At 38.0% G+C, this 15,006-nt stretch overlaps 1 protein-coding gene across 3 annotated transcripts in view; it reads right to left on the bottom strand.

The window, feature by feature from the left end:
- Positions 1 to 15,006, bottom strand: part of USP25 (ubiquitin specific peptidase 25) — a 168,866-nt gene that overhangs the window by 84,349 nt on the left and 69,511 nt on the right. For all 3 annotated transcript variants that reach the window (XM_013006906.2, XM_004711310.3, XM_004711311.3), the window contains exon 6: positions 8,177 to 8,263. In XM_013006906.2, coding sequence (XP_012862360.1) covers positions 8,177 to 8,263 — 87 coding nt within the window. The remainder of the gene's footprint in view (positions 1 to 8,176; positions 8,264 to 15,006) is intronic.

Genomic DNA, 15,006 nt, shown 5'->3' with positions numbered 1-15,006 from the left:
AGAAGCCTTGGTTTTTTAATGGAATTAATGCAACTGATGCTTGAGAAAAGGAAATTATATATAGCAGTCTTCTCCATGCACAGATGATTAGGAAGACCTGTCCCCTCCCAATCCATAGGAATCTGATGTTCAGCTGGTGCGGCCTGAGGAAGTGGCAGCCTGAGTGTATTGCAAAGAGCAGACTTGCAGATTAAATTATCAATGCAGGCAGCCAAGGAACTGAAAGGAGGAAGTGGAGACGCAGACAGAGCCTCTGCAAGTGCCCCTCGCTTGGTTAGAGAATTCGTGGGCCTACTTCAAGAAATGGGTGGACCTAAAGTCAAGAAAGGAAGTTTCAAAACTTGCCTTTTGAATTTCCAAAGCATACATCTTAAACTCACAATTTGGTAGTCTCACCTACTGCCATTGCACTGAAGTGCACAGATTAGTTCTGCCTCTCTATAATGTTGTCTTAGTCTGACATAGAGCAAAACTGTATCGTTAAAGCTTAGCACTTTTGTAGGTGGTAGTACTTTTCAGTCCAGCCTTTGTAAATTACTAGTTGACATAAAGCATCAAAGAATATTTGCATATTCACTATCAAAATGTTTATCTCCCGATGAAATCCTGTATGAAAAATACGGTGGCTGTTCTTTGAGGTTGTGTGACCTCATGTACAACCAAATGAAACACTGCTGGGCTGGTGGCCTCCTCACCAGTGCTGTTCTGTTTGAATCTACTTTCGCAAGCACTGTGTCAAGCAAGACAAGTATGTTGGGGGTTACCCTGTTTGCCGCTAGCCCTCTAGATTACCAATGACCTGTCCTGATGTCCCTCTTCAGGTCCTAGTTCTTCCTGGGCACATGTTCAAAGTACGTGAGACGAAGTCATCTTCACTTCTAAGCAACATTCCAGGTACCCTTCCTCCAAGACAGATTTGCTGATTCCCATCTGACGGCCCACAGTCGTTTCAAATTCATTGTAGGCATTAGTATGCTACGTGTCTCAGTGAGTTCCACGTTGTAGGTGCTGTTCGGTACCACGGAATACCACGGAGTTATTTCTGGCCCACAGTGACAATCCTATGTGCAACAAAATAAAACGCTCTCTGGCCTTGCTCCATCCTCACAATCCGTTGCTATGCTTGAGGCCACTGTTGCAGCTACTTTGTCAATCCATCTTTTGGGAGTTCTTTGTTTTTCATGAAATCTCTACGTCACCGAGCATAATATCTTTCTCCAAGGTCTGTCCCCTTGTGATAATCCAAAGAACATAAGACGAAGTCTCACCATCCTGTTTTTAAAACATAGTCCATTCAATTTGTCTGTATCATTAGTAATTTTCTTTCTACTTGCTTTGTAGATTGAAAGGTATTAAACTCGTTGACTATAATTGTGGATTAACATTTTCCTCCTTTCATTTTTGTCAGTTTTTACTTTATGTTTTTAAAACTCTGTTATTAAGTGAATAAAATTCTATAACTGTACTGCCTCATTGATGAATGACTCATTTATCTTTCTTAAGTTACTTTCTTTATTACAGGCAACAATCTTTGCCTACCTGAAATGTTCTGAGATTATAAGAGGCTCCAACGGTTCTGTGTTAGTCCGGGTAGACTAGAGAAACAAATCCAGGGAGAATCATTTGTGTTTAAGAAAGAGCTTTATCTACAAGAGCAAATGAATATTGAGAAAACATCCCAGCCCAGTCCAAATCAAGTCCATAAGTCTGCTATTAGCCCATTTGTCCGATACCAATCTATAAATTCCTCTTCAGATTCATGCAGCAGATGCAATTGCACTGAATACAGGAAGATCACAGGCCAGTGGTTGGAAAGTCTTGTGGATCCAGTGGCAGTGGAAGCATCTCAGCATTGGCAGGGTCTCAATGTGGCTCCTTCAACTCCAGGGCTTTAGCATCATCAGCATAACTCCATCAGGCTTGTGGTCAGTAATGTCTCACAGGGAGTGTGCATGTGTCCCGCCTCCAGTGAGCTACTTATGTCCTTAGTGCCTCCAAATGAGGTCATCAAGCTGCAACCTGATTGACAGGCCAACCTCCACCCCTCCACTCTTCAGTCTCAAATTTACAACAGATTATGTCACTCCCACAGGTTTCTATTTGATTACCATAAGCATATGTATTTCTTCATTCTTTTATTTTTAACCTATGTGTGTCTATGCATACACTTAAAGTGGACATCTTTTAGACAGATTTTGGCTTAGTTTTCCTTTTTAATGCAATATGACAACCTCTGCCTTATAAAAGGATTTGATTTTTTATCATTTTAATTTCATGTATTTGTTGACATGGCTTAATTAAATCTGTCATGTAATAGTGGTAAATTTCTTATACTCTTGTTTGTTGTAAGGTTCTTGCACGATACACATTTAGTTTCTCTGGTGTCCCCAAAGTGTAAACTCCATTTCCTCAATATAAAAACACCAAATGTTTCTGCTTGGGTTTCTTCCCCTAAGCTTCATTTCAGCCTAATAACCACAAAGCTCCCCTATGGTTTTTTCTACTCTCTTAAGGATATCTTTTCCTGTGCTACCTATTGTCCAGTTTTTTATCTGTTTACAAAGGAAGAGTGAATCTAGCCTTTATTACTTCATCATGGCCAGGAGGCAAGTATTTCTGGATGCTTATTTGTAAATTTTAAAATATCTTCAGACATTTTGTTCCAAAAATATGCTCTAGCATTGAGTTAAACAAATCCCCTTCTCATTAACTAGTTTAAAGTACAGAAAATATTCTTAGTTTGGAAATATTCACCCTAAATTAAGATTTAATTTAATTTATTTTTATTTTTTTATTACTTTTTTCTGATATTTAAAAAAAACAAATCATTTTATTGGGGGCTCTTACAGCTCCTATAACAATCTGTACACATCAATTGTATCAAGCACATTTGTACATATGTTGCATCATCACTTCAAAAACAATTTCTTTCTACTTGAGCCCTTGGTATCAGCTCCTCTTTTATCCCCTCCCTCCCCTAACCTCCCACCTTCATGAATCCTTGATAATTTATAAATCATTTTTACTTTCACATTTTACAATAGCCTCATAATTAATAAGACTTTAGCTATAAGAAAATAGCTATGTGACGATTTTCTCTGAATATTATGGGCATTTTCATCTTTGCCTCCTCAAACTAATATATCTTGTCATCTTTTTGTGATGTTTCAGCATGAAGAGGGTAAGTGGGAGTGGGAGGAAGAAAGGGTTTACAGTGAGCATCTTATTAGTTTTCTAGTTACCTCACAATTCTCCTAGATAGTAATATATCACACAGTTCAAGTATTACTGATGTCAATGACTATCTCATTTTTTCACTCAATATGTTTAAACACTTTTGACAATCTTTAATTCCTAATTTTAAAAATTGTATATGTTTAGCATAACATATAAATAACATCTCTAAGAGGGAACCGATTACAAGGATCTATATGTGACCTCCTCCCTGGGGGACAGACAATAGAAAAGTGGGTGAAGGGAGACGTCGGACAGGGCAGGATATGACAAAATAAACAATTTATAAATTATCAAGCGCTCATGAGGCAATGGGGGAGTGGGGAGGGAGGGGAAAAAAAATGAGGACCTGATACCAGGGGCTTAAGTGCAGAGCAAATGTTTTGAGAATGACGAGGGCAATGAATGTACAAATGTGCTTTACACAACTGATGTATGTATGGATTGTGATAAGAGTCGTATGAGCCCCTAATAAAACGATTAAAAAATAATAATAAATAAATAAATAACATCTCTATAATTTGATCAATGTGATTCTAAGTATATTATGTAACTTAACACATTGGTTTTCAAGCTCATGTGCCTATAAACATTGCCTCATTATCAAATAACAAATGGCAAAAGCCATACTTGGCTCCTTATATAAAACTTATCCATTCTCTCAGTGTTAGGTAAAATAGCACCAACCAGTAGAGGGTTAAGAACAAAGCAAAAACTGATGCTGTCAAATATACTGTGATTCACAGCAGTCCTATCAGTTCAGAGTAAAATTGACCTGTGCTTCTGGGCTGGAACTGTTATGGAATGAGACTGCTGTGTCTTTCTCCTGAGGGAAGGCTGCAACTGGTAGTTTGAAACAAAGGCTTTTGGTTAACAGCTGACCAGTTTAACAGCTACATGATCAGAGATCTTGTCGCTGATGATTACCCACATACTTGTTCCCCAAATGCCAAATTATGGTGTACAGTGCTGTCAACAAAGCAAATGTTTGAAACATCTCATTTGAGGGACAATCTTATAAAAAATTATATGCTATTTGTCTAAATAAGTATCTTTTTCAGGATGGAAATGAGAGATTCTATTAATTATTTAAGCTAAAAATCCTCACTGGTTTAGCATTAATTCCAATGAACAGCAACCATATAGGACAGAGCAGAACCAGCCTGGGCCATTCTCAGGCTGTAAACCCTTACAGAAACAGAACGCCTCATCTTCTTCCACATAGCACTGCTGGCAGGTGAAAATGCCAGCACGTTAATATGTAACACACCGTGACCCCAGGTCTCCTCTTACGCTAAAATGACAATGAGAAATGCTGACTCCCCCATTATAAGAAACAAATTTCTGTAGGAAGCAGCTAAAGATTGGATTTATATTTCTCTAGTTTTCAGGTGAATATTCTCTTGACCGTATCCTATACCTATGTCTTTTTTTGTTGTTCTTGTTTCCACAATGTGTTCTTAATAATTTATTTTATTTTAGTATTGAGAATCTACACCTCAGAATATAACATTTTAAAATGAGATTTCAAAGCTAATCTTTTAATATGACTACAATGATAAAAGATCTATACAAGAAAATTCAAAATCACACTACAAAAACATAAAGGGGTCCTACATGAATAGAAGAATTTACCAAGATCATGAACTATGAAGACTTAACATTGCAAAAAATTCAATACTACACAAATCTACAGATATAATGCAATCCTGATCCAGACTCCAGTACTATTCTATAAAGAGATGAAAAATATGAATCACCAAATTTACATAAAAATGAAAAATATCCTAGATAAGCAAAGTACTACTAAAGAAGAAGAACAAAGTAGGAGACCTTTCACTTTTTTATGTGAAAACCTACTGCACAGTAATTTTAGTCTAGACTCTAGAATTAGTATGATAGATACTAAGCCAGTTGAATATAACTGAGCACCCAGAATTAATCCATCTACCTATAGACAGCTGATCTTTGACAAAAGACCAAAATACATTAAACAGGGAAGACATAAGCAAACACCTTTAGAGAATGAGTCACTGAGCCGGGGACATGATCAACTGGCATAACGTAGTTCACAAAAGCAATATTGGTAAGTAGTGATTAGGGTCTCAAAAGCTCATGAGTGGCCATCTAAGTTATAACTATGGGTCTCTCCTTGTCCACAGGAAAGAATAATGAGAAAAATGAAAGTCACGTGGAAAACAGTATTCGATGGTTCCATGAGCCACACAAACATCAGTCTTTATGACCTTGCTACCTGGTGCCTGGTGTCTGTCAACCTAGCAACAGCTCATCACATTAGGTGGTCTTAAAGAGTGTGGGAGAAAATTGAGGAACAAATCTCACAATCCTAAAAGATACCAGGCTTACTGGTTGGACAGAGACTTATGGAAACACCGACACTAAGGTTCTTAGTTGTATATTAGGTCTGGAAATGGACTCATAGCCAAGGTTAAAGTCTCAAACAAACAACCAAACAGGTTTATTGGAAGAACTGTAACACTAATGAGGTTTGCACACCTTAAAATAGTCAACTGTCTAAATCAAAATGGCAGTATTTACCTAAGTACAAAGTTCAGAAGGGTGAGGGAAGAAGGAAAACGAAACAGAAAATGAAATGGGGTGACTGATGGTACACTGACGAGACTGCAATGAGTAAGACAAACAAAATCTGTATGAATTGTCGAATGTAAAACTGATGATCTGCTTTACAAGCCTTCAGCCAATCCCAATTAACACTTGAAAAAGTTCTTTTTTTCAGCACTATATAGAATGAAAAATTTTAATTCTGAAAAGCACTGAACTTCAGGAAAATAAATGGTCCAAATACATATAAGTACAAATCAGAAAATAATTCTAAATACTACAAGGTACTTGAACTAACAAAGTATAATGGACAAATTTGTTAACGTTAACAAAATACAGTAGGGGGGGCGATGTTACATATAAAAATCCTAATAAGTGAAGGAATTTGTCATAATTTCTCTGGAGATGAAAGGGGCCATGTCAGATGACCTGGGTTCCCTTCTGAAAATGGTTTTCATGCATCAGCCTAACACTTTATAGTCAAGGTTTTCCTAAAAGCTGTTTAATAATCAAGCCATGTTCCTACTTGATTATATTGCAAATACTTTACATGTTTGCTGGGCAGAAGTTTTAAATAATTATAAATTAATAGAAAAACAATTCAGCAATGTATCACTAGGACTGAATGCTACTCAAAGTGCAAGACTTTATTGAAACCTAACGTTTTAGCATCACAATCTTTGTGATGATCTGCTTTCAGGCAGTTTCCTATATCAAGATGATGAAAGTTCTATACTCAAGCATTTCCTCTCCTAATTTGTTTTTCCCCAGTAACTATGGCTACATAAAAACCAGCCCCATTTAAAAAAAAAATAAACCAATTTAACTAACAATAACGTACAAAACTCAAAGTTTTCTGTTTACACTGTAGTTAGTCCGCAATGTAAACACACTCAAGTTGAGAAGAACCGCATAATGTTGTAGCGCATCATTTGTTGCTGCTATCCTTCTCAGGTGTTCATTCACAGACCATCACAGACCACTCAAAATCCTGCTACAAGGCAGGACATGGCTTGTTCTACCACAAAATCTGTCAGTCTTCATGCAGGAAGTAAAAATGGTTAGAAAGTTGCACAATGTCAACTCTAACAACATACAGTAGTTGAACTATGGACTCTGAAGAGCCATTTTTATAACACTGACACGGGACTTCACTGGAAGACTTTTTCAGTGCATCTGGAACACTGCATTTTCTTGGGAAAGAGTTAAGGGAAGATGCATACAAGGGATCTGGGAAAGAATTGATGAGTATGTGAACAAGTTCCGAGCATTTGATAAGGACAGTATTAGAAAAGCCAGCATCCACACAGCAAGTATGCGGAATTGAGAACCCAATATCACTGATGCCAGACAGCTCATGGATCACAAAGAAAGAGGGCTGAAATGTAAGGAAGGACTTAACAGATGTTGAAGAAGAAAAAGATAATGAGGCAGTGGAGGGAGCGAATTTGTCAAGACAATTTTACAATGAAAGAACTAACTGGAGTTTTGTTTTGTTTTGTGCTTCCTGCACTAAATAGGGGCCTACAATTTGCTTGAAAAGGTGGACCCAAATGCTGCTCAATTTGCCGGAAGTAGTGAGATGTTACTATAAAGTTTATGAAGAAAAAAAAGAAATGGATCATATAGACAACTCAAAATAATATTACGCCAAAAACACACTATGGTAATTCTCAGGTATGATACAGATAAACAAGAAGTCTTCCCAAGTGGAATTATTACTGCAACTGACTAAGTGCCAATCATATCCAACTCTTCTTCATTCTTGAGTTCAACTTTTATGCTCTATGTATATTTTATATATTTATGTGTGCACTGAAATGTCTGTAAAGCTTATATGTAATACAATTACCCCTCAAAGACAAATAAAGACACATCATGGTTTGCAATTCGAAAGCCAGGGCTTTGCACTGCTCTGAACCATTTTATAGCAAAGACACTGGAACAGAAACCTGTCAAGAATCACAAGAATCAGAAACTATCAAAGAAAGACAATTATTAAAACTCATTTTTAAGGGTATATCCAGTAAAATAAATCATTTCTTTTGTATCTCACTTTTTAGAAAATTACTCCAAAATGACCTTGAGTTGCAACATATAAAATTTCACTGCAAAAAAGGGGTAAAATACAACTAAAATAACACAAAAATGAATCATCATTCTGAAATACAGGTGAAGAAAAATTTATATTTATAATATATTAATACAAAATAAGTCAGTCATATAAAAAGTTGAGATTCATGAGATAGCATTCAAGTTTGGACATTATGCTGCAGATTTCATGAAGTAATTACCCACAAAGCAATCATATGTAAGAGATTATTGCAGATCTCTCGTTAAAAATCTTTAGCAATTTTACCTTTTGGTTTCGGGGTAAATCTTGAGGATTTGATGGAGGTTTGTAACTCAGGACTAATCTTCTAAATTCCAAAAGATTGAACAATGACTGAAAAGGAACAACAATAATTTAAGAAAACCTAAAGGGAAATCCTATTAACAGAACTAAAACAATATTACATGTTTTAAAAAATTATTTTGACAATAATATTCCTTTAACACAAAATTGATGCAACTATTATAAGAATGCCAATTTTCTTTCCCTTGAAAAATTGTATTTCTGATATTTTGAGCATTGGCAATATTTATTTGACTGCAAAGCAAAGATTATAAATGAACATTTTAAAAATTCTAAAAATCTGATTTTTGATACTAGAGTAACAAACAATTTCCTCAAAGTGAAAATGTAAACAAGCAGACATATTATGGTTATCTGGGGTTATGTTAGTATCAGTAATTCCATAGAATACCAGACTTGAAAGTCCCAGTCTTAGCATCCTAAGTATACATCCAGAAGAACTGTAGACAGTAAAGCAAATAGGAATCTGTATACCAATGTTCACTGCAGCACTTACCACAAGAGCCAAAAAGGAGAAACTGAAAAATAGATACATAAAATTTGGCATATACACGTTTCAGAATATTACTAAGCCATAAAGATTCATGGTACATGCCACAGCATGGTTAAACCTTGAAAATATCACCCTGGACAAAATAAGATAGTCACTAAAGGGTAAGTAATGCAGGTTACCATGTATATGAAATAAGCAAATATATAAAAACCCGAGATCATTTAGCAGTTAGCAGGGATGGAAGTAAAGGGTAAAGGGCATTAAGGTTAGACTAATGGATGAGAAAGACTTGGACAGCAAGCATGGATGCACCACTGGAAGAATACTATTAATGTCAAGGAAGTGTACTTGTAGAATTTGTTGAGATGGTCAATATTTTGTTTTGCATATTTTCACAAAAAGTTTTAAAAATATATTGAACCAATAAATGTATGAGCCTAATGCTATATGGATAGTGTCACAAAGATGGTACAAATGAAGAGGCTTCAAACAGTGTGCTAAAAATGGGAGTATAAACTGATGGTGGAGCTCACTGGTATACACACTCCCGAGGCTAAAAGGAGACAGACATAATTGAAATAATAGAAATGAGGTTACAGGACTATGGTACTAAAACAATGCAAGAATAGTAAGGAGAGAGAGGAGAGTATGTGCTCACAAAAGAGAAGGGAACAGGAAGGAAGGAGGAACTTCAAGAAAATCAGATGCCAAATGTGTTACAGATGGAGTATCACATGAGATTCAGATGTGTATCAAGAATCACTTATAAGGTAAAAATTGAAATATCTAGGGATAGATCCGACTAAAAAAAAACCAAAAGATTTGTATGAGGAAAATTATAAAACACTACTACAAGAAACCAAGAGTGACCTCAACAAATGGAAGAACATCCCATGCTTGTGGATTGGCAGACTCAATATAATAAAGATGTCAGTTCTGCCCAAGGCACTTTAAAAGTTCAATGTTATCCTGATACAAATACCACCAGCCTTTTTCAACGAAATGGAAAAACTGATTACCAACTTCATATGGAAGGGGAAGAAGCCCAGAATTAGCAGAGAACTCCTCAAAAAGAAGGACAAAGTGGGAAGGCTTGCTCTACCTGACTTTAGCACATATTATGTGCCCACAGTAGTCAAAACAGTGTGGTACTAGTATGACAGATATTCAGACAAATAGAAAAGAGCTGAAGACCCAGAAATAAAAACATCAGCATACAGGCAACTGGTCTTTGATAAGGGCCCAAAAAATATCAAATGGGAAACAGATGCCCTCTGCAATAAATAGTGCTGGAAAAAATGGATATGTACCTGCAGAAAAATGAAGCAAGACCCTTACCTCACTCTATGCACAAAATAAACTCAAGGTGGATCACAGACCTTGAGATAAAAACCCAAACAATTAGGACCATTATTCAGGGAATTGGGACAAACCTGAGAACCTTGGCACAGGGAATACATAGGCTATCAGAAATAGGGAAGGATACAAACACGGAGGAGGCACAAATTGACAAGTTGGATATACTGAAGATAAGTCACCTGTGTACATTGAAAGAATTCACCAAGGGAGTAGTAAGAGAGCCCAACAACTAGGAAAACATCTTTAGCAATGACTCATCAGACAAAGGCCTTATTACTAAAATCTACAATACTTTGCAAGCTTACAATGAGAAAAACTAACTCCCCACTGAGGGGGTGGGCAAAAGACCTGAACAGAAGTTTCAGAGTCTGAATTCTGAATCGCCAATAAACATATGAGAAAATGTTCCCGATCATTAGCCATAAGAGAAATGCAAATCAAAGCAACTACGAGATACCACCTAACACCCTCAAAGATAGCCTAATTCAAAAAATCATAAAGCCACATGTGTGGGAGGGACTGTGGTGATATAGAAACCCTCAGCCACTGCTGGTGAACCTGTACAACCCAGCAATGCTGGGCATATACGTAGAAGAGGCCAGAAACAAACCACAGTCAGACATCTGTGCTCCAATGTTCACAATTTCAAGGAGTTGGAAACAACCCAAATTTCCATCAACAGACGAATGGATTAAAAAACTGTGGTACATACATACAATGGAGTACTATGCATCGCTAAAAAGGAGTGATGAATGTATGAAGCATATTGACACATGGGAAGAACTGGAGGAAATTGTGCTATGCGAAGTAAGCCAAGCACAAAAGGACAAGTACAACATGAGTATGCTGAGGTAAGTTTATAAAAAAAAAAAAGAAAAGAAAAATGCAGAAGGGGCACAGGGAAATAGCTACTGTATGCAAACACTCCAGGGGTGAGGTCCAGGTAGTATGGCAGGGGCCAGACCAAATCCAGGGGTACATATGGTAGCCACCTAAAAGGGGGGGGGGAGGGGAAAAAATGACATGTGTGGCAGGGGAATAGGGCACTGACCCACCCAAGGGTAGCGTATTGTTTGTGTCTCTACGGGGAAAAGGGGACCAGACTTAAATTCTGTGTTCTGGGATGCAGATGCAGCATGCTGGCATGGAGAGAGGAGCCAGTGGAGGAGCCTGAGGGTTTGGCCCCCATACCAGATATGTGGACAACTGCCCCTCCCTCCAGAAGAATGTACTTTAGGGGACCACACTGAAGCTGCAGCTAGGGGAGAGGGGCATGTCTGATCAGAGCACATGGGAGCAAATGAAGGGGGAGGAAGAGAGAATGGAGCACATCCTGGCCCACCAGGCCTGGAGGATGATATCCCTGCTCAGAACAGCCAATGCACAGAGTGGACCATATGGCTGAGCCCACTATGAGACACGACGTCCCTCATTGACCCATGGCCCTACAGGGGACAACACTGGAGACTCAGTGTCAGGATTGGCCCCGTCTGACCCCATGACACCAAGGCAAAACACTAAATGAGTGCAGCAGAGCAACTGGGGGGACTGTGGGGAGCAGAGTAGGGAGCTCCCAAGGGAGTCCAAAGGAGACTTTGGGGCCAAAGCATGGCACCCCATCAGACTTGAGGACACACCTAGAGGTCAAAAATCAGACTTAGAGGTCAAAAACCTTACAGGTTTTTCTTTCTTTTTTTAATTAAAAAATATTTTTTTCTTTTCATTATTTTATTTGCTTTTAAATTTTTTAATTAATTTATTCTCTTTTGGGTCATTGGTTTCCTTTTTTGTTGTCATCATTGTATTCTCTTTTGTCATTTTGTCTTGCTATGCCTTGTTTTTTGGTGTACATTATCTCTGCAGATCTATCTAGATAAGATAGATCTTATCTTATGAACAGGCTGGAGAGAAAACAATGGGACTGATATTTCCGGGGGGACATGGGATAAGGGGAGGCAGGGGAAAGGAGGTGGTGTTGATGAACCCAGGGACAAGGGAGCAATAAAAGTGATCCAAAATAAGTGGCAAGGATGGCGTGAGAGACTTGGTAGGGATACAAGAAGGGCAATGTAATTGTGGAGCGAAATTACTGAAACTCAAATGAAGGCTGAGCATGATAGTGGGACAAGAGGAAAGTAAAAGGAAATAGAGGAAAGAACTAGGAGGAATAGGACATTTATAGAGGTCTAAATACAGGCATGTTTATAGTATATATATTTATATAGGATGGTGGGGAAATAGATCTACGTGCATATATTTATAGGTTTAGTATTAAGGCAGCAGATGGACATTGGACTTCCACTCAAGTACTCACTCAATGAAAGAACACCTTCTTCTATTAAATTGGCATTCCATGATGCACATCTTCCCGACATGATTGCTGAAGACAAATGTGGGCATAGAAAATGTGGTGACAAAAGCTGATAGTGCCCAGCTATCAAAAGATATAGAATCTGGGGTCTTTAAGGCTTGAAGATAAACAAGCAGCCATCTAGCTCAGAAGCAACAAAGCCCACATGGAAGAAGCACACCAGTCTGTGTGACCATGAGGTGTCAAAGGAATCAGGTAACAGGCATCAAAGAACAAAAAATCATATCATTGTAAAGGAAAGTGAGTGCAGAGTGGAGACCCAAAGCCCATCCATAGTCTACTGGACACCCCCTTACAGAAGGGTAACAGGGAGGAGAGCAGCCAGTCAGGGTGCAGGGTAGCAATGATGAAAGACAATTTTCCTCTAATTCCTAAATGCTTCCTTCCACCACCACCACCCACTCCCCACTATCATGATCCGAATTCTACCTTACAAATCTGACTAGACCAGAGGATGTACACTGGTACAGATAGGAACTGGAAACACAGGGAATCCAGGATAGATGAACCCTTCAGGACCAGTGGTAAGAGTGGCGATACCGGGAGGGTCAAGGGAGGGTGGGGTAGAGAGGAGTAATGGATTACAAGGATCTACATATAACCTCCTCTCTGAGGGACAGACAACAGAAAAATTAGTGAAGGGAGACGCCGGACAGTGTAAGATATGACAAAATAATAATAATTTATAAATTATCAAGGGTTCATTAGGGAAGGGGGAATGAGGAGCTCATACCAAGGGCTCAGGTTGAAAGCAAATGTTTTGAGAATGATGATGGCAACAAATGTACAAATGTGCTTGACACAATGGATGGATGTATGGATTGTGCTAAGGGTAGTATGAGGCCCCAATAAATTAAATAAAAAAGAATCATTGAGTAAGCTTCCAGAAGGGTGGAATTAGCAATAGTGTTAAACTTTTAAACATTTAAATAGTGTTGCCTTATTCCAATATAAGGCATGAAGACATCTTAGACTTGGCAATTGGGAAGTCGTCTTTTGAGTAGAAGAACAGCAGCAAGGTATAGTGAGAAAGAAAATGTTTTGGGATGGAGCACAAGTCATGGACTGTTCTGATGAGGAATTTCAGTAGGAAAGAAAATATTAGCCCAGTAGTAGCATCTCAATAGGACTGTGTTTTCAGCTTGGCCTGAAGAACATTTTCCTTCTCTTGAATGAAAATTTAGTTTGGATCTACTAGTAACAAATTATTTCCACTTCTGCTTGATTGAAAAAGTTTTTCTTCATTTTTGTAGGGCACATTCTAGACACGGAATTTTAAAGATATTTCTTTTGAGAAGTCAATTACCAGTCTTATTTTGCTTTTTTTATACAGGTGGTATATATCCTGTTTCTTTCTGGGTCCTCACATGTTTTCTCTATAACTTTTCTGCTGTTTTCTTATGACATGCCTTTTTAAAGTATCTTTTATGTTCACTTACTTAAAATCTAGGGTTCCTGGGTCTCGATAATCAATTTAAAATACTCTTAAAATCACCCTTCAAATATTGCTTTGTGTCTCTTTACTCTCTCCTCCTGGAACTACAAATATCACTGTATTAGTATTTTCTCCCTGGCCAACATATTTCATAAACTCTGTATGTCTTGGTTTCAGTCTATAAAAGCTCTTTGGACACGTCTTCCATTTAACAAAGCCTTCGGCTTTCATACACTAGTAAATCTATCCACTTATATCTTCAGTTCAGTCATTACCTTTTTCACTTTAAAACTCATTTAGTGTTTTCATTTAACGTTGTGATCTGGGTGAAAGTTTATAGGGAAAAAAATGTCCCATTCAACAATCCAGGCACATTTTGTTTCAGGACAACCGTTTCAAGGTCTACAATGTAACAACACTCTTCCCGCCTCGCTGTGCTTGCTGTTTCCGTTCCTGCTTCTTTTCAAGTCCTGTCTGCCTTCTACACTCGACTCTTCCCCAGATGCGGCAACTTCCGCCTCCTGTGTTGACGGTTCTAAGGAACGCATTTAGTTTTCCTCAAGTCTGTCGTTCTTGCTTTCCATTCCTCCAGCACATTATTTTTGAGCTAAGACCAATAATTCCCTATAGGTATACTCTAATTTTCTGACACATGTGATCCTCTGGTATGGCTGACTATGAGTGATTTGAAAACTAGGCAACGTATATAAAAAACTGAGAATGCATGATTCCCTCAGCCCTAGATATTAGCTCTATCCTGCCCTAAATATTAATTTATATTTGTTTCTGGTGGGCAGCTAGATTGGTGCCACTTTGCAATCCTAGATCATCTCAATCCAATTAAGTCTAGATAGTGTGAAGCTAAAATACTGAAACGTCTATTTAGCCTTCTCTGTTTCTAATTCTTACTTAGTTCTAGGCTCCAGGTCATTGGAATTCTAACTGAAAGTCTAAGATATTAATTAAGACCCCCAAGACCCCAACTCTGTGATAAACTGTGCTTGGTTTCTAAGCAGGCACTTCTGAAACTGCCTCACGGAGACAAACCAGATTGAAATGCCAGGCTTACTCTCAGGACATGTCTCTTTTCCAGAGTTTAGTATCAAAATTCCTCA

Source organism: Echinops telfairi, unplaced genomic scaffold (genome assembly GCF_000313985.2).
Source record: "Echinops telfairi isolate 266 unplaced genomic scaffold, ASM31398v2 ScPeMD7_7469;HRSCAF=8507_0, whole genome shotgun sequence".
Lineage (NCBI taxonomy): Eukaryota > Metazoa > Chordata > Mammalia > Afrosoricida > Tenrecidae > Echinops > Echinops telfairi.
Note: the sequence above shows the minus strand (reverse complement) of the source record. Positions and strands in the feature narration are given on the sequence as shown.